At 45.5% G+C, this 27,458-nt stretch overlaps 1 protein-coding gene across 5 annotated transcripts in view; it reads right to left on the bottom strand.

The window, feature by feature from the left end:
* LOC147031757 (catenin delta-2-like) overlaps positions 1-27,458 on the bottom strand; it is a 189,196-nt gene that overhangs the window by 67,343 nt on the left and 94,395 nt on the right. The window contains exon 1 of one of the 5 annotated variants that reach the window (XM_085867152.1): positions 2,870-3,025. The exons of 3 other annotated variants lie outside the window; for them this stretch is intronic. Coding sequence is in view for 1 of the 2 variants with exons in the window: in XM_085867150.1 (XP_085723276.1) it covers positions 2,207-2,260 (54 nt within the window). In the remaining variant the exon portion in view is untranslated. Of the gene's footprint in view, positions 1-2,206; positions 2,276-2,869; positions 3,026-27,458 lie in introns of those variants that run through there. One more of the 5 variants, XM_085867150.1, reaches the window with a different exon arrangement.

Genomic DNA, 27,458 nt, shown 5'->3' with positions numbered 1-27,458 from the left:
CCACTCCAATACAGGATACCAGCTTGCTGGCACTCATTTAGCCGACCTCGGAAGGATGACAGGCAGTCAACCCCACCTGGTATTAATTAAACAGGTTTTTGAACTCAGGATCCTAGGAACCTAAGCCCACCACCCTAACCATGAAGCCAACGCTACGCATAAAAGTATAATTCCATGGGAGTTGCATCAAAATAAATAGAAATGGACAGAAGCAATTGCTGGACGAAACAAATTTACGGATGACATTTACAAATGCAATGTTTTAAGGGAGAGGGAAAGAACGGGGATGATAAAGATAAAAAAAAACAAAACTTTGCCGAATGATGCATCACCCTTCAGTGCAGGAAAGACTCAAGTTTTCAAATCTAAATAATTTGAGTTCACAAGTTCAGAACATCATTCAGAGTTCATCAGGTTGTGGTGAACAAAACTTTGTACAGTATTTCAATCTCATTAATCATAGTTTCTTTAATGTATGCACTTAAAAAAAAAAAAATTTTTGCTGAGCACTGAAATCATGATGATTCATGTTGTGGAAGCAGCAGCACACTGCTGTGATTTGCATCATTCCCTCGGCGAGTGCCACTGCATGGCTGACGCAAGGTCCACTTTGTAGATTAGGGCAGGAAATTAGAATTTTGCCAAAAAGCAAGCACAGTGGCCAACTCCTTTTGGGAAGGCAGTGCGAGGTCATCGACACCCACCAGGAAATGCTTACAGATGGGGCAGCTGGCTTTAACACCCCGTGTAAAGGATGGCGGTTTATATTCAGGATGAAGAATGAAACTGAAATTGAACACCTCAAAGGCAAGTACGTTCGGCAAGCATGTCATCATCTCAGTCCAACAACTGAATAATTAATGAGCATGAAACATAGGTTGTTAGGAATCTGTTTGAAACGTCTCAACTAAACATGGCTTTGACTATGATCATCCCCCGTGTGTGAACAAAAGCGGATGCGAAAGAAAAAATCCATCGAACACGAGTGGCTGGTTTCGACTGCCACCATGCGACATTTCATTTCGACACAAATGCTTTAGTCTTGTTTTGTAGATGCAGACAACCATTTTGTCTCACGAGTTATAAGTCACTGGATATAATCCACTTGACAACATGTTTAATCAGATACTCTAAAGAAGCAGCCATCATGAAGTCCTTCAAGATCTGAACCTCAGGATAATGAAATGCATCAGTTGCTTTATATAAAAGGGAATAAATAAATGACAGAGGGATCGGGGAGGACCTATGGGATGGACAATGTGGATACACAAGCAAACTCCATCAGACAAAGCGATAAGACAAGGACAGAATGATTATTTAACTCAAAGCCAATTTTGACATCGAGTGTAGAAAAATGGCACCCATCTTCACCAAACACTTGCCAGGCCAGACAATTGCAAAGTCCGAGCTGTGATACCATTTTCTTAGAGAGTCTGGTTGCCATGGTAATGCACCAGAGTTATATATATCCTGCACCATGAAGATCCACATGGAATGGCATCTCACAGTTATGGCTCATCATTATCAAGGTCATAGTCTGACGCCATGCTAGGAGGAGTGCTTCCTTTCTCCCTGTAGTACAGGTCACTCTGCACTCCAAGGAAAGGAAAACACCGGACTTTCCAAGCGGTGCCGAAAACCTCGTTTTGATTGATACGAGGTAAAAAGCTTTGAGCAGCCAAATGATGTCATAATGAAGTGGCACAATGGAATACCGTGCGTCAGATGTGTGCGCAACGACATTAAATTTGCACAATGAACAACTACTGTGACTTCAGGAGAGAAATGGCCGCAAAAGCTGATCTTGGAATTGCAGAAATGCGCCTTAGCCAAAAAAAGCACAGTCGATAAGAATAGCTCATGGACAAAGCAGAGCATGGAGTCCTCACAACTATGTTGTTTTTCTTCTTGTTTTGCATGACAAGGGGATGTCTCTATACGAAGCAAAACGTTCAATGACCGCAAAAGGTAAATGCCTAAACATCACCCCCTTTCTCACCCCCCCCCCCCCCCGTGTCAGTTGAACCTCGTCATTGCCAGAACATCAACGCATGTCATGACACGCTTCAACAGCAGGAAGTTCCAGATAACCCACACCCAATCCACAGTTCCAGTAATAAGCGATTATGTTGTTCACGTGTGACTGGTTGGGCAGGATCAAACATGGCAAGATATATCATCCGTGGCAAGAACTAACTGAACCCACCCTAATTCGTTCTGTGGTCTTCCGCTCCCATATCAAAGCACCACCCAGCACCATCACCGTCTCAGCAGCTGCTTCGATAGTTACACGTTAAAATAAAAAAATAAATAAAAAAATAAAAACGGAAGATTGTGCATCACTTTGTTTGGAAATCAAATAAAATTCAAGCCCTTTCAGGAGAACTTTTACGAGAAACCATTCTTCAATCAAATCCTGAGAATCGCTTTCAAGGAAAACACGTTCCCGATAACTAGGTGCCAGCTGTCCCCATTCCAGTCAGGCAAATCGTGCTTTCAGTCTCAATAAGTGGATCCCGTTGTACCAGCAGAAGCTGCCTCAGTACAGAGAGTACAAATCTTGCATAGATATCACAGTGGTTATTCAGTGAACTATAGAAACCAACTTCACCAACCATCTCATGGCCACAGGGCTTCTACCTTCGATGAGAATTCAAGCACTTCATATCTGCACGTCTCATTATGGACAGTGTGCAAGCACGCACGCAAGGAGGCATGTGGTGTACTCTTGGTGGAAGTGTGCGCCTAGCAACGGTTTCAATGCCGCCCGGAGATACTGGATCAATTTACAAGTAAGTATTAACCATAAGCAAAGACAGAATGACCCAAAATAAAGTAAATATGATCAGAGAAACCTCGAAGTTCCCACCTGATCTCCAGCTCTCGTGTTGCCATTATTGAAAACCAACTGCCGATATGCTGAGCCCGTCGGAGCCAGACCTCCAGTGGCACAAAGTCCTCTCCGTCTTGGTGCATCGATAGTTACCCTGTGGCCCCTCCCTCTCGACTCAACTCACATGCCCAGCCAGCAAGCAGAGCCCACACTTTGAAATTTGATTATTTAATTTTTTTTTAAAGTGCCTGAGGTGCAATCACTTCTGGGTATATATATATATATATATATATATATATATATATATATATATATATATATATATATATATATATATATATATATATACACACGAGTAGGGAGAGACCTAATCCCCTACACCTCCCCCTGACCCTCCCGCTTCCCAAAAGCGCTCGACACTCTGATGTATGCAGCTCAAGACGTCAGTTGTAACTTTATCAGCAATCAAGTCACGGTGTGCTGCTGAAACAGAAACCAGATGAATCAACATTTTCAGAAAAATAAAGACTAGGTCCCATGCAGAAAGCCGAAATCAGGTTCAAGTCGGCATCCTGGTGAAATGTTTATCTCAACTGTACATAAAGCATGGTGTAAAAGTCTCACGTGCAACACACAAGACGACAAATCTGTATTCCAAACATTCTTGCACGACAAAGTAAATGCATTCTCAACAGGTTAATCAAAGAGCAATTCCACCTTGCATTCTCTGTCCCACTAACAGCAAAACCTCCATCTATGCCCAGGACAGAATTTTACCAGGACAGGACAGAAAACAAACAAACAAACAAACAAGGAGTGGATAATTATATTTGTCATTGCATCGACGTTGGAATTTTAAAATGAAAATGGAGAGAGATTTGAATTCTACATTAGGTGACTCGTTGACCTCGTCTCTACGCCGTCGAGCCTGGGTTTGACTAGAGACCCAGTTATAAACTGTCATCCTGTGGTTTTACAGGCAGGGTGATTCATCAATGTGTGTGCCGTTCATAGGATGGACGTTAAACTGGCGTCACATCTGCCAGCATTAGTTGGTGGATGTCAAAGACCCCACGGTGTACTTCGTGAAGAGTAGGGCGAGCCATCGCCGGCTCCCTGGCCAAATTACAAATTCCTGCTCGGTGAAAGAACAACCAAAACTGGTTGACATAAGAAAGAAATCTGAAAATTAAAGTCTTGAGAATATTTTTTTGACTTGGTCCATCAGCAACAAGAAATTGAAGTCTTGGAAACATGGCAAACACAGACAGGGATATAGATAGACGGATCATCAACACAATCAGTAAATTGGTCAAAGTCAGAAATCAAAATCCTGACACAGCAAAACAAATACACAGCAAGCAAGCCAAGTGTGGAAGGCAGCAAGTCCAAGGCAACACATGGTTGGCAGAGCCCCAATTCCCTGTACGGGTTTATTGATGGTGGATGCCTTTCTGAAGGGTGGGGCTTTATTTTGCACATGCGCTCGAGTTAACCCCTGGTGCAGAGTCAGCAGTACAAACACAAGAGTCGGGAGAGGGTCGAGCAAAAAACAATGAGTGTATACGAGGGGCATACAAAAGTAGTTCAATGGCTGAGATGCTCACAATAGTCCAATAAATGCAAACTTTCTAGTTTTCAAAATATACGCAAGAAAATATTTTTTTCTTATTGCAATAATACACAACGATATTTCGACAAAATAAAACTGCGTTTATTTATCTATCCAGTATTTCTGACAACATTATGAACTCCCGACGTCAGAAGCTCAGCTTGCTGAGCTACTCAAAGTTGCTCAACTACCAAAGCTCCGGGTATGGGTTTTGTTCCCAACAAACAAGCATGCTGCAGAACTGGCCGAGCAAGCCCCGATAGTCGAACAATCTGTGTCACGTAATGCAGCATGCACATACATGCACATGCCCATGCCCATGCAGCATGCACATTCCCAACCAAAGAGGTGATCACTCTGGAACCAATCCCTATATGCAATGAAATATTTGACTCCAGTTGCAATGCATACTGCTTCCTTTGATTTTGACAATAATTAATTACATTCAAGAGAGATATGTGAACTATTGTCATTTGAGAATGCTTGCAGAGATGCAAGTGTCAAAAAAAAAAAAAATGTTTCAATAGTATTTTCTTACAACCGACAATGCGGTCTCCAGCTCAGATTGCACCAAAATCTATCCTCTTTTAAGAACAGTCTCTTGCACTCTCTCCCCACCCCCCCAACCCCCAATTCCTCCCTCCTTCCCACAAAGGATAAAGCCTTGAATACCTAGATCGGCAGTGAATGAACTAAACCCTGGTCCAGAAATTCTCAAAAAGTTGCAATTCCTTGCCATGCCCAGCAGGAAACACAAAAGCTCACACTCATGAAACCCGATCCAAGTCAAATAAAGCAAATTCAGTTAACGGGCCCCTTTAGTTGTAACTCAAAACACATTACTCTTTCCAAGGAGGGATCCCTTCAAGTTGTTCATTTCCGATAATAAACACAGAATGGAAGGAAATATTTCATCCTAAGCCTGGATAGTCCTAGATCGATCAACGAGGAAGAAGCAGAATGAAAAGTAAATGAAATAACAATGCGAAAATACTGCATGATGCTTGGGTAAATGCTGTGCATTCATACAATTGTCATGTCCACATTCAATATTCCCTCAAGGCGAAGTGATGGAGAAGTGAAACCAAAATTCCAGTGGAATATGATGCTATTTGCAACACAGATAGTAAAACCGAACAATTACTGCCAACTCCATCAAATACCTCCTTGACAAAAATCTCCGAGATGCATTTTCATAAAATCGAATGAAAAGGATTAGAATCTCATCAGATGCCAAGGAAAGTCATAGATCTTGCAAACACTTTAAGAAATGGACAAACAATGGAATTTGATAAGGAAGGAAAATGTACATCAGATGAGTAAAGGCACAGTTCTGGCTCGATACACTTACTGTGAATGTCTCATCCAGTTATAAATGGAGGATTAGATATTAAAACAAATTTATTGATGTATAATTTACACTTCTTAATTAAGGGGAGACTTTAATAATTTCTAAAGATCCCCCCACCCCCAAATATAAAAGCAATATGGCTTTATCACACTTGGAGTAAGGCTGTCCAAGATGGGATATTGTTATTTTTGTTTACCTATTGCTACAATTGGAAGAAATCGAAAAGGGCATATTTAAGAAGTTCCTATTCCTAAAATGGAGAGTGAAAATGCTCCATGTTCAACAACTTGAATTTACTGAGGAAGATATAGATCAATCAGGAGAGGTGGGCCATGATAGCCTTGGTGAATGCCACCCATCTAGGAGAAGGAAAACGGAAGCAAAACCAATAGCGGTAGGTTCGTCTTTACCAGCTGACCTGGGGTAGTATCACAACCCATCCAACAGACAACTTCAATAGCCTTGCCATAATCAGTCTCCTGGAATGGGGTGCCGGGCATTGTCTTTGAAATGGGGAAGGAGGGGGAGTAGGGTACTTGTGTGGTTCTGGGCTCATCCCTTCCTCCACACGCCATCCATAAAAAAAAATCAAAAAGAAAACAAAAATTACAATGACGTGACTGAGCCAAAACAAGGAAGGACCAGCTCTAGGGAGTGATCCAAAGACAAGATAGAAAAGTCTGCCAAGCCAAAAGCAACAACCTCAATACTAGATAACCATCAAACAAATGGACACTCCAACATTGCACGGAATGAAGCAGGACATATATATATATATATATATATATATATATATATATATATATATATATATATATATATATATATATATATATATATATATATATATATTATATCAAACCCCCCTTACTTGATGAAGCAGCTTGGCACAGATCGAGTCCCATTACAGTGCTACCTTCCCGACCTGCCGGCAACTTGTTTTATTAATGAACTTAATGTGCCCACGAATAAACGATCAGCAGTATGTTGTCCTCATGAGCCGACAAGGGCAAAATCTAGATTGACATCTCTGCTTTTGTCGATTCATGACCATAGGCAATGCATCTCAGTCACAAAGGCTTGAGTGTCATATGGATGCCTCTTCGTTTGGAAGTGATGTGATGACATAATTTATGCACATGTGATATCCTGTCATAGTATCAGTGCACTTCTTTGGTTGATATCTATACTCATAAATGTCAGAGTGTGTTCATCAGTCAGTCAGTCAGTCAGTCAATGTGTGTGTGTGTGTGTGTGTGTGTGTGTGTGTGTGTGTGTGTGTGTGTGTGTGTGTGTGTGTGTGTGTGTGTGTGTTTGCGCGCGTGCCTCCTCCATAGCTCCAAAACCAATAAACCGGGCAGCCTGAAACTTTGCATGCATCCATAGGGAACTCCAAGGAAGTGCATGAGTGAAAATTTGGAGTTTGGGTTAATCAAAACATCCCTTTTCAAGATGATTAACAGCCTAATTGAATTATTTCCTTTATTAAGAGTATCCTTAGCCACCTCACTCTCCCTTGAAAGGGTCTTAAGGTGCATCCTCAGTTACCTCACAGGGGTCTTAATTCGCCATTTGGTTCAGCCTGCTCAGCAATGCCTTGACATGGAACAGGCTGAAATGATTTCTAAACGATGAAGTTTATTTTTTTCACTATCCTAACACATATCATCAAATGTTTGATCATCATAGCTACAGATCACTGGATACATTGCAATGTTTATAAATGTCCAGAAACACCAGCAATTGTGGCATTATTTCATTTTTGCCCATTCCATAACCTCGAGAATCTCTTAAACTTAGCCAAACTCCAAAATTTAATCTCCAGAATTGAACTTAGCAGCAGATCTGACTGCTAAAAACAGTGTTAATTTGTCTCATTCGGACAAAGTTTGATATTTCAGGCATCTCTGGGAGGTGTTTAATATGATGGATTGATGATCGTTAATCAGTTGCCAAGTCAGATCAGGATGTACAGTTGGCAGTTGCTCCAAGGTAGAGGTACATGATTTACAAAGGTGATATGGTTTCTCTTTGTGAGTTTCAAAGCAAAATACATTTGATAACACCCAAATTACTGAGCCAAATTTTTTTTTCGACCCGTCATGATTGGCAACTTTTTATAAATACAAATGTTTATGCACATCTCCCTGAAACGTCTATAATGCAATGTTGTTTATTAAATTTCTTTATTGAAATTCCCCCAAAACAAGGGTGAAAGCTACTCAAGGTTTTTGGGTTGTATGCAGTATATACTGCATTCAGTAATCACACTGACTCCAATCTGCCGATTCCTGACAAATTGCCGATATCAGCCAAGCGTTAAATATATATACATATATATATATATATATATATATATATATATATATATATATATATATATATATATATATATATATATATATATATGTATATATATATATATATATATATATATATATATATATATATATATATATATATATATATATATATATATATATGTATGTATCTTCTTCTTCTTCTTCTTCTTCTTCTTCTTTCGGCTGCTCCCGTTAGGGGTCGCCACAGCGGATCATCCATATGATCCGCATAGTGATTTGGCTCATGTTTTACACCGGATGCCCTTCCTGACGCAACCCTGGTCGCCTCTTACGACACAGGGATATGGTACACCTATTTTAACCAGGATATACACCGGCCCAGTATACTGGTACTCATTTCGCCGACCTCGGAAGGATGACAGGCTGAGTCAACCCCCTGGTGTATTAATTCAGTGGCCCAACGGGGCTTCAACTCAGGACCTTTTGGATCCCAAGCCGCTGCCCTAACCACTGCGCCAACACCAGGCTTCAAATATATATATATATATATATATATATATATATATATATATATATATATATATATATATATATATATATATATATATATATATATATATATATATAGTTACGACTGTGGAAATTCGCAGACCACCATAAAGGGTCGTTAGATCAGTTATGACGATAAGCATATGTGTAGTTATATTTCCCCACCGTTGTTTAGAGGGAATTTCCGTGTTCACCGGGCTGCAATACTTTGAGATAGCTGTTTTTCTTTCCTCTATCATTATTTTGGACCAATCAGCCCCCAACAACTCAAACACCACCACCTTCACCTCTTTACCTCCACAACTCCACCCCGCAAGCATCGCTTCACCGCCATTCTCAAACGACGCCCGCCAGCAACCAAATCGCCACCACAAACACCCTTCCCAAACCACCGCAGCAAACTCCCACCACCTTCGCCTTTCTACCACACGTCGTACCATGGGTTGTGAATGGGTTCCTTTCGCCTCGAAAAGCGGATCAGGAATGATTCACGCCCACTTTTCTTCCATCCAATGGCTGAGCATCAGGTGGTACAGCCCCGCCTACGAACCCGCTGTGATCCACAAATCTGCATATACGCCCCTCCCTCGGCCTATACAAGCGCGAGCACAACGTAGCTCGAGGCAGTCAAGTGGCAGTCAAGGGAGTCGGTCAAGCGGCGGTCAAGTCTGAAGTGTGTCGGTGTCGGCAGTCTGGAGAATCGGGAGACGGGGCAGTCAAGTCGAGTGCAGTGCAGTGTCGGCAGACGGCGGCAGTGTCGGTGCGGCAGTGTCGGTGGGGCAGAGTCGGGAGATGGAGCTCGAAGCCGACGGGAAAGGCAGACGGGAAGCACCAGAGAGAGTTCGCCGGCCACGCCAGGGGCACAAAGCCAGGAGCAGCTACGCCGATATCGCGGCTTGCCCGCCATCACGCCACGAGGGCACGGGTAAGACGCTTCAGTCTTGTGGACCTGGCTGCTCATCCAGGTTCCACGCACATTTGGTCCACGAACCTATCTGCCACCCTTGCCTTTGAGGGTGTTTTTTTCCTTTGCTTTTGTGTAAGTGCATGTGTGGCGCCATCTTATAAGTAGAATTGTTTAAGTAATTGTGTAAATAAAGACTTTATTCGGTTGTAATTCTTGCTTTCTTGCTTGCTTGTAAATACGTGCATGAATTACTGTATGGCTGTAAAATACGTGCTTGTCTGAGTGTGCAATAAATGTGCTTTTTGAACTGTTCCCCCTTTCGTTGCGACCTTTCCCTTGTTTGAAAGTTCCATCTTGCATCACGGAAGGAATTGGTAGAGGGGTGTAAGCACCCAGTAAATAATCATGTCCATCGGGCCTGGCGATAACACCGCTCGGTTATCACTGAAGCATGGAACGGACTGCTTAAGCGGTTCGTGTCCTAGGCCGGCCAGCGGCAAGGTACGATCGCCCGGTTAACTACCCGCGCAGGTACTTAGGTAGGTCGAGTTTGGCGAACAACCCTATCATGCGCAGGTGGCCGATTGGCACGATTGTGGTGGGGTCGAAAGACCCACCCGTGACTAGCTCCTGGCGGTAGTTCCAAGGAGGGTCACGACTGAATTGCCCGTTCTGGTGGGTGACGCGGTCGCAATTTGAGTTACGTGGCCGATCGCACGCCGGGCGGAGAGAAATTCGTAACACTGATGTACAGGAGTGTGGGATTCAAATCCACCTTGGTCTCCAACTAAATTTACGGGGATCAGACCAGGGGTGTGCGAAGCAACCCCGCCCCCCCCCCCCGTTCCCGCCAAATTACGAGCAAGCCAAATTAATTTTTTCCGAGAAATAAGGAAGTTTCAAGGTGAGCGGGTGCCGGGGGTAGAAATGAATATGTGTAGTTGTGTAGAATCCATGGCCCGGGACGGTACTTGTAATTTTAATCCATGGGGGAGCTCACCCTCATATTCTGAGCACGAACTTTGCTGGCAAACGGAGTCGCAAGATGGCGGCGCGGCCGCACTTCAGCACGGCACGAGGCGTGAGCAGGCCGCTATTTGTAGCGCTACGAACGGACGACACGAGGCGAGCACTCTCAACAACCGTTTCAAACCACGTGGGCATGGCAGGCGAGGCAGGCACACATTGTCGGGCTTCAGAAGCAATTAAAGGAAGAATGGACAACCGAGCTCGAGAAAGAAAAAAGGAAGCACGATTTGGAATTAAAACAACTAAAGAAAAAAATGTTGGAAAAGTCAAGACAGGTCAAAGAACTAGAAGGAAAAATGGGGAAAGTAGAATTGAGTATCCATAAGTGGGAACAAGAGACGAGCGAGCTGAGCGAGAAAATGAAGGAGGAGCGAATTGGTAACTCCGGGGATAGAAGGCACATGGAAGAGGAATGGAAAAAAAAGTTGGAAGAAAGAGAATGCGAACACGATTTGGAAATAAAGCAACTGAAGGAAGAGGTGAGAACAGGCAATCAGGAAAGAGAAAGCCGAGAACGGAAGATAAAAAGAGGAGAGGAACATCTGGAGGAAAGGACGGAGGAATTGCTGGAAAAGTCAGAACAGTTCGAAGAACTGCAGGGAAAAATGAGGGAGGAAGAAGAAAGGAAAACAAAGATAGAAAACGAAAAACGCAAACAAGATGGGGAATTGGTGCAACTGGAGCTTAAAAGAGAGTGCCTGGAAAAGAGGATAAAAGAACGAGAGGCAGGCCCGTAGCCAGGGCTCAGTATTAAAGGGGGGCATATGAACTGGATGGGGGGGCACAATTATTATATTTCATATTTTTGATAACCAGGTATACTATTGTATTCATGCAGCATTGACACATCTATACTGAGGTTGCCGTCGCATATTAACCAAATTAATCTCAGCTAGATTTAATATGTTCCGATGTTTTTGGCCTAAAATTATTCGAATGCAGGAGAGCCACAACAAACTGGCACATTCACAATGCAGATATTCAACGATTAGACAATTGGTACCGATTCAGGTGCACTTATACAAGGTGTTGTCAAGAATTGGCATTAGAAAAATTAATATACCAGAGATACAATGACTAAACAGGGGAGGTTGGCACCAGAATCAGTGCACTTTGAAATAAGATACAGTCGGCTATGACCTGCGATCATCACGTTAAACTATCAACAGAAAATATGACCAGCCTGAAGATACCACAAGGTCCGCATTTAAATCAGTCAATTCCACAGAGGTAAGGTTATGCACAAAGCACTAGATATGGGATATGCAAAGCACCAAACACAACATTTAACTTAAACATCAGAAGTACAAAGCAGCCGACCACGGCAGATGCTGACCACAACCACACTGCAACCACAACCACACACGCATCACCAGCAGTCACACACACAATCTGAACTCTTCGTATAGTTTTTATACCGCTGTACTCGCTGTCAGAAGAGCTGCAGGCGACTCGTCTCGGTGTGGAATCTTCTGAGGACCTTCTCCTTCCATTCATTCAGGCATTTACGTGTGAGGTCTCTCTCAAAGGCCAGCCGTACCAGTTGTGCCTTGCGTGCATGGCGCATGGACCGTCGATGGTCAGTGAAGACATTCCTCAACGTTGAGAATGAGTTTTCACACAAGGCAGTGGACGCATCAAATGTTACTCCAAGTCTCATAGCAGTCACTACACTTGGCATGGCTTCCAGCGTTTTGTGGTATGTTGAGAGGAGTTTTTGTGTTGTTCATCTCTTGTTTGGCTGCTTTTCTGTCTGTGAGCGAATAAACTGCTTTACAACCAAACACTCTGTTTCACTGATGGTTGACTTTGTTAATGTCATGATGTGCTGGAGCAAGTGGGGATCCAAAAACGTGCCATTTTCAGGATTCAAGGCAGCGAGTGAACGGGCGAGTTGTGTGTTGCGCTCACTGAAGCGCCGAGCGATCTCGCCAAGCACAGTGTCAATTGCGCTATAAAACCCTCTGCAGTTCTGTCTTGTCATTGTCGTTGTTTTGTCCTGTAGTCTCCAAAACTACAAACTGTTCCAAGTTCTAATGCATTGTGCGTCTCCGTTTTGGTGGTGCAGGTGTAGAAGTGTGAGCATCGTTGGCCTTGTTCCACAGATCAGTGAACTCATACTCAGAGCGGAGTTTCTTCAAGCACTCTGTAGCACTCGCCACCAGTTCCAACCCCGTTAGCAAGTCCATGTCCTCTGCCGGCAAGAGTCTGTTAGGGCCATCTAACAACATCAGCAGTTTTTGTACAAAGATAGCAGTGAACATGAAGGCAGGCCCAGAGACTTCCCGCAAAAGCCCAATAGCCTCCATCCTCATCTCTTCACCGTAGGCGCGCTCTGCATCAATCTCCGACAGTAAGGATGTGATATCCTTAAAAGATACTATGATCACAGACACGGTGGCTAAATGTCCCATCCACCTTTGATCAAGAAGTCGTTTTAACCGCTCACTTTTATACTGTGCAGCAACAGTGGGCTTTCTGAAGAATTTGTACAGGCAACAACAAACCTCGAGGAAATCAGTGACAGCTTTCTCTGCTGCCAGTGCGTGGACAACTACCAGATGGAGTTGGTGATTCAAGCAGTGCACATAGGGGATTTCTCTTTCCAATATCTCTTGCAACAACTTTTGCACCCCACCGTGCTTCCCAGCCATTACCGAAGCCCCGTCCTACACCTGACTTAATATTTTTGACGTGTCAAGTCCTGTTTTTGTCAGCTCTGCAATTATTAGGTCTGTCAATGTTTTTGCATCTCCAGCGTCGGCTGTAGCTATTGTGAGTAGATGATTGATATGTTCTCACATTCAGTGGGGTTCCTCGTCCCATGCACCTTGATGGTAAACCACGATGTGCCTACTTCTTCCACGATGGCATCCGTCACAACATTGCTCAATGTGCAGATCAGTTCATTCTGCATTTCCGGACTAGTATAGCTTGCGTTTCGTGGGATATGCTTTATTATTTCGGCGAGCTCGGTGTCTTTTTTGAGAGTGTAGTTTAAAAACGAGAGGAAGAGCCCACTGTGCCCGTCTGACATATCTTCAAAATTATCAAGGCTCCCTCTAAAAGGTATCTGATTTTCGGCGAGAAATCCCACAACATCTATAAGAGCAGACACATAGTACCGGTTTCTATTTAGCTGGTCAGCATTGAGGAGTGTGGAAATCTCCTCACCACAATCGATGCGCCTCTCATTCTCCTTCCACCTCAAAACACAAGTTAAATGTTCCTTTGAAGTTGCGTATTTGTGAAACCCCCTGTTTTTCTCAACAGCATGTTTCCAATTCCGGTAGCCTCGCACTGTGAAAGTAGAGTCCACTGGGCCACGTGCGGTGTTAAACTTCCTACATGGATAGCAGAATGCTGCATCTGTCTGCACACTGTATTCCAGCCATTCATTAGTCTGGTACCACGAGGACACAAACGAGCGACTCTTGTTCTGCAACAGATGGTCAGGGTACCGCTGTAGAACAACTCGATTCGGTCTCTCACTTCCAAGATCATCGGGAAGCGGCTTGACGGTCACACCCGATCCCGAGGCCGCCGCCGAGCGTGGAAACTTGGCTGTCTGCGCTGGGGCTCCAGCCGCAGGGCTGACGTTGCTGGCTTGGCCAGGTTGGCCAGCTTCTGTCGGTATTTCATCGACATGATCGTCTTTTCCTCCTCCTCCTCCTCCTCCTCCTCCTCCTCCTCCTCCCACAACATGTCTTTCATCATCTTTATTTTCGTCGCTTGCATTTTTTCCTTTTCTGAGCCATTTTCGTATATCCATCATCCACGTCTTTTTCTCCTGCTGCGAGCTCGTGCTCTGTGATTCGTCCCTCGCGACTCGCGTCACTAATCTCGCGACTCGCGAGATTTGACGGTTGACGGTTTTATTTATTAAATGATCGATGCATCAAAAACAGGTTTTATCTGCATAATTTCAAATGTAAGCACGATTGAAAACACACATATTTTAAATTTTTATTATAAAATTACTTTTGTAAGATGGAGGGTTGACGGGTTGTGAAGGTCACGTGGTGCACGTGCACTTCATCTTTAATAATGTAAATTTATGTCTTTTCCTTAATCATATTATGACTGTATTACATTTATAACTAACTTACAACCAATCAGGTAACCTGCTCAATAGGGTCTCCATATCGAATACGCTGATTGGCTATTCCTTAAAACTAAATGATCCACGATATATATATAACCACCCACAACATCGACATTCGACACGAGGTCTTGGCTGCTGGCGTTGGTGTTTGTGTTATTATCTTTTATCTTGTGGTCTTTGACTGTATTGTCTTGCCAATTGCTTTTGGAGATGCGCTGGGAAGCGCACACTTATCTCTTGACTCTTATTCAAAGAAGGATATTATTAAAAAACAGTTTATCCAAGAAGGCCTTATTAGTCACCACACTGGACATCTGGAATAAGGGTTTTAGTTCACACAGGTGAACTCTTAAACAGCAAGTTCACAGTGGGCGCTCATCCTTAAACACTAAGTTGTTCACGGGGTGCAGCAGGGCATAAATGGGTGGCGTACAAGTGGGGGGGGGCACCAGATGCGCCATGGGGGGGCATTGCACCTAAATGCCCCCCCCTAGCGACGGGCCTGAGGAGAGGAATGGCAGGGAAAACTAGAGGAATACGGTGAGAAAAGGGAGGAATTGAGGAGGGAAGCAGTGGAAAGAAGGAATAAAATGAGTGAAGAAGCATGCAAAATGAGGGAGGAATCATGGAAAAAAACTTCTGAGATACTGAAACACGAAACCAAAGAGAGAGGATTACAAAACGAACTGAGGATGTTAAGAGAGGAAAGAAAGAGAATGGAGAATGAAATGTTAAGGAACCACACTGTGCAGATTGAACAGTTGGAAGCCAAAGCAAGGTCGGAGTGTGCGGGGATGAGAAAAGAATTAGAAGAGAAAGATTCTGAGTTACAGAAATACCAAAACAGAGATGGAATTACAAAACGAGTTGAGGATGGTGAGAAGAAAGAACGAGAATGGAGAATGAAACGTCAAGGAACCACACTGTGGAGATCGAACAGCTGGAAACCAAGGCCAGACTAAAGAATGAGATACAAGAAAGAGTAATGAAAGAAGAACGAATGAGACAGGAGAAGGAAATCGGCCAATTGAAGGAAATAACGAGATTGCAGAATGGGGAACAAGAAAGACAGTGGGATAAAAAACAAAAAGAGTATGAATTTGAAACTGAACGACAAAAGGAAAAAAAACAGGTTGGAGTGTGTGGAGATGAGAAAGGAATTTGAAAAGAAAGCTTCTGAGTTACAGAAACACGAAGACAAAGAAAGGGAACTACAAAACGAGTTGAGGATGATGAGGGAAGAACAACTGAAGAAGGAAGGAGAAATGAGGCGATTGAAGGACACAACGAGATTGGAGAGGGAAGAACGAGAGGAACAATGGGATAGAAAACAAAAAGAACATGAAGCCGAGGTTGACCAATTGGAAGAAAAGGCAAGGCTGGAGTGCAAGGAGATAGACAAAGAACAGTGAATGAAACAAAAGGGAAATTAACCAAATGAAGAAAACCACGAAACTGGAGAAGGAAGGACAGGAGAGGAAACAAGGAAGAGTAGTGAGAGAACAGCGAATGAAACACAAAAAGGAGATTGACCAAATGAAGCAAACCATGAAACTGGAGAAGGAAGGACAGGAGAGGAAACAAGGAAGAGTAGTGAGAGAACAGCGAATGAAACACAGGAAGGAAATGAGCCAATTGAAAGAAGCGATGAGATTGGAAAATGAAGAGCAGGAGAAACTGTGGGGTAGAAAACAAGAACAATGTGAGTTTGAAATTGAACAACTAAAACGGAGAGCAAGATTGGAGTCAGCGGAGATTGAGGGGCTCCGGAGGGAGAACGAACAGCTAATGGGGCTCAGAGAGGAAGAACGACTCGGATGGGAAGGAAAAAGGAGCCTGAAAGAAACAGAAAAATAGAGGAGAGACTGCACGATAAGGACGGGTTGGGGACGAGCACACACACATTGAGGTAGTGGAGGACCATGAGGGTGAGCTGGCAGACTGTTTAGTGACCCAGTGCGAGCAGCTGGATAGCCTCCTTCGGGAACGGAGGGAGACGCTATTCTCCCTTGAAGCTGATCACGACCAGGTGGGTTTGGTCATGTCGAGCGAGGTAGAGGGGGCGACTGCTGCAAACAGGTGTACACAGAGCTTGGGGGGTATGGAGGCCCCGGGAGCCCTAGAGGTGACGCAAATCCTCCACGTGGTTGTCTCGGTGTGTCTGGTGAAAGGTGTGAGTGCGCCCCCGTGTGCGAGTGGTGTGGTGGCAAGTGTGCTGAAGTGCGTGCTTCCCAGTGCGCAGTGTGTGGATGAGGCACAATGTGTGAGTGGAGCCACGTGTGCGAGGGAGGTGGCATGCGTGAGAGAACGGCCGAGTGTGAGAGGGACAGCGTGTGTGAGGTCGCTGTACGTAAGGGAGATGACGGTCAGCATGCGGGAGCACGCAGCCGCGTCTCCCGGTGTGAATGTCACGGAATGGTGTGTGAGTCTCGTGACACGTGGGAGTTTGAGCACGTGGAGGGAATGGAGACGACGACGGCAACAGAGGGACAAGGGCCGGGTAGCGGCCATAGCTATTTTGAGCACCGTGCCGGGTTTGCACAGCAGCGAGCGCGAGGGCCGGGTCGTGCTTCGCTTGAGGCCGCCGGGTGCGCGGCTGCGAGAGTGAAACCCGGTCCGTAAACGCCAGCGGTGGATGTTGCCGATCTCGCGGATGGACAAAAGGTAGGCTGGATAACGGATTTGGACCGGATGGGTTCTCCACGCGGATGTGTGTGAAGCAACAACGGGCAGAGCACATGTGTTCGTGTGGGGAACCCCTCGAAATGCGAGGTTTGCTTTTGGAATGTGAAGGGTGACATCATGGCTGCATGTGTGGTTGGGATCCAGCAGGAGGGTGAATCCCTGCCGGATGGTGCCGTCCAAGAGGGACGAGGTACAAGGGCAGCTGCATGACGTCACGGGCAAGGTGCACGGCTGTGACTTGCCGTGCTGGTGCGCGAGTTGCGAGTTGCCGCGCTGGTGCTGCGCAAGAAAAAAATGGACAACAAAAGCAAGCCTCGCTTGCGGGTGAACAGGATTCCCGACGCAGGAGGTGAGAAACCCCCCTGTCCTGGGCACAGGATGACAATTAGTTAGGGGGAAGGGTTAGTGATAGACCGGCTTCATGGGGGCAGGGGTAAGTCCTCATGGAGCCCGTGGAATGGATTAGTTAGGAGGATTTTAGTTGAGATTTAGGATGGGAAAATGGATTTTTGAGGATTTGAGGACAGAAACAGACTGTGGATGTGTAGAGGGGACGTAGCTTAGCTATGTAGTGTTAAATGGAATGTGCTGTAGTTTAAGGGACGAAGTGGGAGCACGAGTTAGTTAGGGGATGTCGTGAGAGAATGGAAGAGTTCAGCAATGTGTGAGTTGAAGAATTGTATGGAAATAGGTTGAGTGAGCGAGGCCAGCGGGTCTGTATGTATGGAGCGAATGTGGAATGTATAGTGCGATGAGTGACTGGGGGGAGGAGTGACTCCCACCCAAGGGACCCTGGGGTCAGTGTAAAGTGAGTTAGTGGGTTAGTTAAATTGACAAAATGGAAGTCGTTTTGCTGTTGGTGGGAATGTAGGCTCGAAACCTGTTTGAAGGGGTGCAGGAGCCCTGTTGACGGGCTGGGAGGTGGCTGTGAAAGGTGAGTATCGCTGAGTAGGTACACCGGGCACCGGGCTAGTCGGCCGCGGTAGGCCAAGGGCCCATGGGGGGCCGGGATAGCGTAGTGGGCACGGGTGACCCGCTGATGCGGGTCTGGGGCGCCATAGGCCACGTGGGCAGTGCGTGGGCACGGGTGGCCCTTGGAAAGGGGCCCGGGGCGCCAGCCTGCCATGTGAGCGTGGAGGGGGAGTTGCCAGGGAGGGCATTCCCCAGTTTAGGGACCTGGTAGGCTCGGAGGCAGTGTAGTGCCCGGGGTTGCCATTGTTGGAGAATCGGCAGAGGGTAGTGCCTGCCAAGGGAGCCACGCGTCCCAGCCATAAAACCGTGTGTGGTCACGGGCGGAAAACTCGAGGGCATGGCCCGGAACTTTCGAGGACACCAACACAGACGACGGGAATATTGGTTGTTAGAACCAGTAGATTAAGCGAGAGGCACTTGTTGAAAGCCCCAGGGTAGTTTTAAGGTTAATGGATAGGGTAGATTAGGAAGTGTACCCCTCCGCACCATCCATCCCTTCGCTCTCGTTATGGGCCGCTGGACCCACTTTGGGTTAGATCGCTGAACTCCGAGGAGGCCATCCTGAGGCTTGAGTTGGGCCTCGACACAGGACGCTAGCTCTCCCTTATTCCCCTCCAGGAAGGGAACGTAAGGGTTGGGAGTAGGCTAGGACAGGATAGGTTAGCCGAACAAAGACGATAAAGGGGGTTAGGGGACGATTCATAGTGGGAAAGTAAAAACAAAAACAAAAAAATAAGTTGGGGCTAAATTGGGTTTTACAAATTAAGGGGGTGGGTAGGTACAGAAACAGGCAAAGGCGATAGGTTGGGAGGGAGACAGGAGGTTAGGTCAGAGCCCGCCTTCCGAGTGGCCAGCACCACTGCACTCCCTCCACCAACCTCCATTGAACAAGGCCTGTGCCGGCCACTTCATCGGCTGTTTGCTGCAAGGTTTGTGCCGGTCAGATCGTCTGTCGGCTGTGTTTGCTGCAAGGCCTGTGCCGGCCATTTCATCTGCGGGCTGTGTTTGCTACAGCGGCCTTGTCATGCCATGCCTTGCCTGCCTGCCTTTGCCTTGGCCAATGCCTGCTGCCTACGTTCATTTTGCCCCATTCTGTTTTGCATCCCCCCCCCCCTTGTTCATTGACATGTGCGCCAGGATCCTCGCGCAAATTGCAGGGACTGCCCTGTAGGCAGCTGCAACACGGGACTGCACCAGCGGCCCGTGCACCGGTTGTTTGTTCACTGCATTCATTTTATAAAGGGGGAGGCCTTGGACTGTGCTTAAGCAGCCTGGCCCCCTGCTTGTGACTTGTTTTTCTGGCAGAGTCCATAGATCCTGGGCCATGGAATAGTGTAAATTATAAGGTTAAGTTGTTAAGTTATTGCATATTAGTGCGCCCCCGGCATGTTTGTCTTAGCGCCGGCATTTTATTTAAGTCGTCTGTATGAGTGGGTTTGTTTAGTTAGTTACGCAGCCCGTAGGTTATTTATTTTGGAGACACGAATACCATGAATGTCGCACTCAGGGATCCGAAGATAAACTCCACTAGGGGAGAACTACACATGATGGCACACAAAAATTCGACGACTCGGGACGAGTCTGTAAAAAAGGGAGGGGGTAGTGTTACGGCTGTGGAAATTCGCAGACCACCATAAAGGGTCCTTAGATCAGTTATGACGATAAGTATATGTGTAGTTAGATTTCCCCACCGTTGTTTAGAGGGAATTTCCGTGTTCACCGGGCTGCGATCCTTTGAGATAGCCGTTTTTCTTTTCTCTATCATTATTTTGGACCAATCATCCCCCAACAACTCAAACACCACCACCTTCGCCTCTTTACCTCTACAACCCCACCCCGCAAACATCGCTTCACCGCCATTCTCAAACGATGCCCGCCAGCAACCAAATTGCCACCACCAACACCCTTCCCAAACCACTGCAGCAAACTCCAACCACCTCCGTCTTTCTACCACACGTCGTACCATGGGTTGTGAATGGGTTCCTTTCGCCTCGAAAAGCGGATCAGGAATGATTCACGCCCACTTTTCTTCCATCCAATGGCTGAGCATCAGGTGGTACAGCCCCGCCTCCGAACCCGCTGTGATCCACAAATCTGCATATACGCCCCTCCCTCAGCCTATATAAGCGCGAGCACAACGCAGCTCGCGGCAGTCAAGTGGCAGTCAAGTGGCAGTCAAGTGGCAGTCAAGTGGCAGTCAAGTCTGCAGTGTGTCGGTGAAGGCAGTCTGGAGAATCGGGAGACAGGGCAGTCAAGTCGAGTGCAGTGTCGCCAGACGGCGGCAGAGTCAGTGCGGCAGTGTCGGTGGGGCAGAGTCGGGAGACGGAGCTCGAAGCCGACGGGAAAGGCAGACGGGGAGCGCCGGAGAGAGCTCGCCGGCCACGCCAGGAGCACGAAGCCAGGCGCAGCTACGCTGACATCGCGGCTTGCCCGCCATCGCGCCACGAGGACGCCGGTAAGACCCTTCAGTCTCGTGGACCTGGCCGCTCATCCAGGTTCCACGCACATTTGGTCCACGAACCTGTCTGCCACCCTCGCCTTTGAGGGTGGCTTTTTCCTTTGCTTTTGTGTAAGTGCATGTGTGGCGCCTTCTTACAAGTAGAAATATTTAATCATTGTGTAAATAAAGACTTTATTTGGTTGTAATTCTTGTTTTCTTGCTTGCTTGTAAATACGTGCATGAATTACTGTGTGGCTGCAAAATCCGTGCTTGGCTGAGTGTGCAATAAATGTGCTTGTTGAACTGTTCCCCGTTTCGTTGCTCTCTTTCCCTTGTTTGAAAGTTCCATCTTGCATCACGGAAGGAATTGGTAGAGGGGTGTAAGCACCCGGTAAATAATCACGTCCATCGGGGCCGGCGATAACACTGCTCGGTTATCACTGAAGCACGGAACGGACCGCTTAAGCGGTTCGTGTCCTAGGCCGGCCAGCGGCGAGGTACGATCACCCGGTTAACTACCCGTGCAGGTACTTAGGGAGGTCGAGTTTGGCGAACAACCCTATCCTGCGCGGGTGGCTGATTGGCACGATTGTGGTGGGGTCGAAAGACCCACCCGTGACTTGCTCCTGGCGGTAGTTCCAAGGAGGGTCACGACTGAATTATCTGTTCCGGTGGGCGATGCGGTCGCGATTTGAGTTACGTGGCCTATCGCACGCCGGGCGGACCGAAATTCGTAACAATATCTTGAGTGGGTGTGTGTTTAGTTCATGAAACATAACATTTTCTCTCTGCTAACACCCCTCTCCCAAATCTATCTATGTGTCTCTGTGTGTCTCTGTCTCCAGACATGTCTGGGGGTGTTTGTCTCCGGATGGAGTTTGTCTCTGGACGTGTCGGGTGTTGCTTACATCTGGATGGTATTTGGCTCCGGACCTATCCAGGTGATGCTTGTTTGTCTCCAAACATGTCTGTGTTTGTCTCCAGACATGTCCAGGCAGTGTTTGTTTCTGGACAGCTTGGCTCCATAAGCGTCTGGACTGTAGCATCTCCAGACATGTCCGGGGGTGTTCGTCTCTGGGTGGAGTTTGTCTCTGGACGTGTCGGGTGTTGCTTACATCTGGATGGTGTTTGGCTCCGGACTTATCCGGGCGATGTTTGTTTGTCTCCAGACATGTCCAGGTGGTGTTCGTCTCTGGGTGGCATTTACAATATGACCAGCACAAAATGGATTTCAGACATTATTTTGTTTTCATCTTCACTGATATTCTATGCAGAATCATTTTGATGAAACAGTAAAAATCATAATTATTGCTTCACCACACGTCTGCCTTCCCTTCCCATCACCTCACACTGCCTTCTCTTCCACCTCCACCTCCTCACTCTCCACCATCCCTGTCTCTCAACCCACTCTTAATATTCCTGTCAGTGAAGTGATGGGTGGTATTTACGAGTACACACACATTATATAAAGATATCAAAAACATGTGGAGTGTGACAAGCACTCCCCCAATCTCCATTAGACAGTCCGACACCAAAGTGTCACCTTCAATTCGGAGGCCTCGGCCCGGCAACTCTGTCAAACAGAAAAAAGATTACATGGTCAACATCAGTTAACCATTAAACGAGGCTGCCTGTCCAGATTTTGGGCTTGTTTGCCCTCATCGGGACAGCATACCGAAAAATATCGAACCAATCATGACCACATTCGTCATTTATACATCAGACGCACCTCCTGACTGTTTGAACGAGCATCGCGATGGATTATCTCACACGGTAAAACCGCAGTACGGTATGGTATCAGGTATGCTAAACGAAATACATTTAGCGTACCTGACATATATATATATATATGTATGTAGTACATATATATGCAATATGCCTGGTGTTGGCTTAATGGTTAGGGTGGTGAGCTTGAGATCTGAGGATCCTGAATTCCAAATCCCACTTGGCTTTTGAATTAATACCAGGTGGGGTTGACTCTGCCTGTCATCCTTCTGAGGTCAGCAAAATGAGTGCCAGCTTGCTGGTATCCTGCGTCAGAGTGGTGACCCATCCAGGATTGTGCCCAATAGCCAAGGAGACTGCTTCGGCAGCACCAATGCTCTGCACAGTGTGGTCCGAATGGATGGATGGATATTTACAATCCTACTCAGTCCGATTGCTTAGTGTACTAAATATTTTTCATTTTCAATTGCTGGCTGCACTGCTGGCCTTCTCGTGTGAACATTCAGGATACTAAAGATATAGCCAGGATTAAATAAGAAAAATGGCGAGGAGTGAGGGCCTCATATTTACTGCAAAGGGCATCTTGCCCACCTCTTGCTCTACTCAAAAAATGGCTTGGGAAAGTAAAAACTTCAAACAAATGGAACCAAACAGAGAAAAAAGAAAAATGAAAAATCACTCAAAGAGTGACACTTGGCAAAACAGAACAAAGTAGAACGGCACTTGGAAAAGTGCTTACTTCTGCCAGGCTAAACAGTTTTATGGTTTTTTTTGTATACCGTCAAGGCTCATATGAGAGCGAACACACAATACACAGCAAGGGGGTGACGGGAGTGGGAAGGACAAAACATTGGGGAACAGAGACATTAGGAGATCTGTGGAAGGGAGAGGGATGGGGTGGGGAACATGGAGTATACAAGATGGACACTACAGGAACTTTCAGGAAGGAAAGGGGCTGTCACACCTTGACGATTTAGCCAACATATGCCAACGTATGAAAAATATGTCTAAAACGCTGGCACACGTTGAATACGTTATGGGTAAGTTTTGTATACGTTAAGAGCATGCTGAAGCACGCTGGCAAACGTCATATTATGCCGAGCTCGTCGACAAATTTTAACATACTCAAAATTTTTCGACGTATGCCAGCGTATGACTCACACGTTCCACATACGCTGGCCATAAGTTGTAGGCATGTTACGCGATCGTTGACACACGTTACTTGTAATTTACTCATAAGTCGAAACATGTCGAGGTAATGTTTAGCGTACCTGAAACTTATTTCTAACCTATGAGTAACGTGCTTTGAACCTATGTGTAACGTATCTCCAACGCACATTGACGTATGTAGACGTATTTGACGTCTTCCGTACGACCACAGAACTTACTGAACGTGTTTCTAACTTACAGCTATCGTATAATGGCTTATTGGCAGCGTTTAGGGGAATTGGTATATAAAAATGGGCTTCACAGGAGGAACCCGTCAGTGTTCCAGACTCCATGTTTTTTGTTTTTTTTGTTTGTTCTTTTTCTTCAGCATGACGGTGATGTTGACACTTCGATTTCTAGTCTGGTTATGATTTAAATCGTTGAGCGGCAGCGATTTAAATCGTTGAGTAGCAGCCGATGAATAGCCTACGCCACGTGATCGTCGACGATACGCTGCCGCACGCTATGCATACGTTAGACTATCTATGGGCATACGTTGTGAACGCCGACAACACACTAAGCATTCGTTGGTGTAAGTTATCTATTAGTTATCGAAATGTTCTGTGTACGTTACTAATACGTTATGCATTTGTCCAACTCGTTATGAATCTGCCAAAAACTTTTTAAAAACATCAATAGTTCAGCGTGGAAAAACATTAAAAAAAAAAATTTTAAGGCGAAGAAAACTTTGAAGAATGCTGCAAAGAAGTCTCCTGGCCATGACCGTGGACGCGGACGCAAGGAGGATCCATCATCATCTACACCCTCCCCATCACACTCACCTAATACTACTGACATGGACCTACTACTACTAATGACACGCTCACCTACTACTACTACTGATACTACTGACATGGACATGCACTCACCATGGAGTCTGAAACACTGACGGGTTCCTCCTGTGAAGCCCATTTTTATATACCAATTCCCCTAAACGCTGCCAATACGCCATTATACAGTAGCTGTAAGTTAGAAACACGTTCAGTAAGTTCTGTGGTCGTCCAGAAGACGTCAATCAAATACGGCTACATACGTCAATGTGCGTTGGAGATACGTTACACATAGGTTCAAAGCACGTTACTCATAGGTTATAAATAAGTTTCGGGTAAGCTAAACATTACCTCGATTCGTTTCAACTTATGAGTAACTTACAAGTAACGTGTATCAACATGTGTCAACGATCGCATAACGTGCCTACAACTTATGGCCAGCGTATGTGGAACATGCGAGTCGTACGTCGAAAAATTTTGAGCATGCTTAAAATTTATCGAAATGCTCGGCGTACTATGCCAGCGTGCTTCAGCATGCTCTTAACGAATACAAAACTTACCCATAACGTATTTGACGTGTGCCAGCGTATTCGGCAAATTTTTCATACGTTGGCATACGCTGGCTAAAACGTCAAGGTGTGACAGGGCATGACAGTGATATTGACACTTCGATGTCGAGTGCGGTTATGATTTGAATCGTTGAGCGGCAGCCTTTTAATAGGCTACACCATGTGATCGTCGGCGATACGCTGCCGCGCTATGCATACATTAGACTATCGTTGGGCATACATTGTGAACGCTGACAACATGCTAAGCATTGGTTGGTATAAGTGATCTATAAGTTATCAAAACGTTCTGTGTACGTTACTAATACGTTATGCATATGTCCACCTCGTTATTAATATGCCAAAAACTTTTTAGAAAACATCAATAGTTCAGTGTACGCCAGTGTTTTGCATACATTTTGATACGTTGCCATACGCTGGCTAAAACATCAAGGTGTGACAGCCCTGAAAGCAGGGAATTTGAAAGAGGTGGGGTTGGGGTGGATTAACGGGTGTAGAAAAGATAGAGGATTTGAATGGGGGAAGATAAGAGGTGGTGGTGAGCAGCTGTTTTGAAGGCCTGGAGGGAAGAATGGGATTGAACAGAGTCAGGGAGTTTATACCAAAGGCAGGAAAAAGAGGAATGAAAGAGTGAAGGTGAGCAGCGATTCATGATTTTGTTAGTTTTATCAGAAGGGGGTTCCTGGCGGACCTTGAGCCATGCGGAAATATGGTGGGGACATGTCACAGACAGAGCAAAAGGGGGGGGGGGGCGAGACTAGAGAGGAGACGGTAGAAGATAGAAAGACCACCGACCTGCCTGCGGTGAGAAAGTATGAGGCCCAAAGACTCATCCTCACCGCGGGAGATTCCAATGATCCAAAATGCCTTGGTTTCCACTGCATGAAGCCGAGAAAGGTGAGAGGCAGGAGCACCAGCTCTGAGGGGAAAGCAGTACTCCATCAGGCTGCGGACAAAAGAAATTTATGTGGTCAGGAGCTCAGGTCGGCCGAGGAAGGACTTTGCACAATGGAGGATTCCCAGTCGGCGACTGACATTTTCGGGCAGGTTAGAAATGTGTCTTTCCCAGGAAAGATCATGGCAGATAGTGAGACCCAGAAGCTTGCAAGAAAGGACTTCTTCCAGAGGATTGTTGAGAAAGTAGATGGGGGTGGGGAGGGGGGGGTTCCAAGTGGTTCTTTAGGAGAGACATAGTGAGAGTGTGAGATTTTTCTGGATTAAAAGACATGTTCCACGTGTTGGACCAGTTTGTGATTTTACCCAGATCTGCAGACAGCGAAGAAGCTGCTGCTTGCCGGTCTGAGGGATAACAGATGGTACGGCAGAGGGTGGAGTCATCAGCAAAGAGATAAAAAGGATTTTCCAGAGAGTCTGAGAGATCGTTGATGAAAACCAGAAAATGAACAGGGCCCAGAAAGCTGCCTTAAGGAACTCCAGCCTGGACAGGAAGAGGGGATGAAAGAACTCTATTTAGGGCCACACGTTGGCTGCAACAGGAAAAGACAGGACAGGCTGCAACAGTTTACGTTTTGCATCTCATTGATCGGCTGTATCTGAACCAAAATCGAATTGGCTTGTTATTGTCATCTCGTCAACTCAAATCTCCATAATTTTGTCAGAACTCGTCCACAACTTTTTGAGATATAATGATTGTGCCCAATAGCTAATGAGACTGCTTTAGCAGCACCAACCCTCTGGACAGAGCATGGTCCCAATGGATGGATGGATGGAAGGATATGCATAGTTTTTGGCTCAATCTCTCAATTTTCAGAAATTAGGCCTTTGTTGAGGTTTTGACCTTAAATATTCAGTGATCTGATATGCAAATCCTGTTCAAATTTCAAGTCAATCTGATGAAAATTGGGGATTTTAGAAATTGCACCGAAGTTGTTGACCTTTGGCCCATGTTGACCTTTTGGCATATTTCCACTCACTAATAATAGGTGGTTGACTTCAGTGACCTCATATGCAAATGCTCTTCAAAGTTCACGTCATTTGGATGAAAATTGAGGATTTTAGATATTCGGGCTATTTTGACCTTTTGGCCTTCGGATGCTGACCTCAAACACATTTGGTGGTTGAATTCAGTGACTTGATATGCAATTCCTATTCAAATTTGAAGTCAATCGGATGAAAATTGAGGAATTTGGAAATTTAAGTTATTGACTTTTGCCCAATGATGACCTTTTGACCTCAAAAAATAAATAGGATTCAGTTGGACCACCAACTTCACCATTTGGTGAAGTTTCATGAGGATCGGTTTAACATTGTAACCTGTAGGTGATTAAAGGTGAGCGGACATAAACAAACAAATGGAAGCAATCAAAATACTTGTGAAAAAAAATTAAAATTGCCAAGTAACAAACGGAAGCAATCAACATACTTGTGAAAAAAAAACAAAA

The sequence above is a fragment of the Eptatretus burgeri genome, chromosome 2, assembly GCF_056783735.1.
Source record: "Eptatretus burgeri isolate ZD-2024b chromosome 2, Ebu_testis_v1, whole genome shotgun sequence".
In the NCBI taxonomy this organism is placed as follows: Eukaryota; Metazoa; Chordata; class Myxini; order Myxiniformes; family Myxinidae; genus Eptatretus; species Eptatretus burgeri.
The sequence above is the reverse complement of the archived record's forward strand: the minus strand, read 5'-3'. Positions and strand labels throughout refer to the sequence as shown.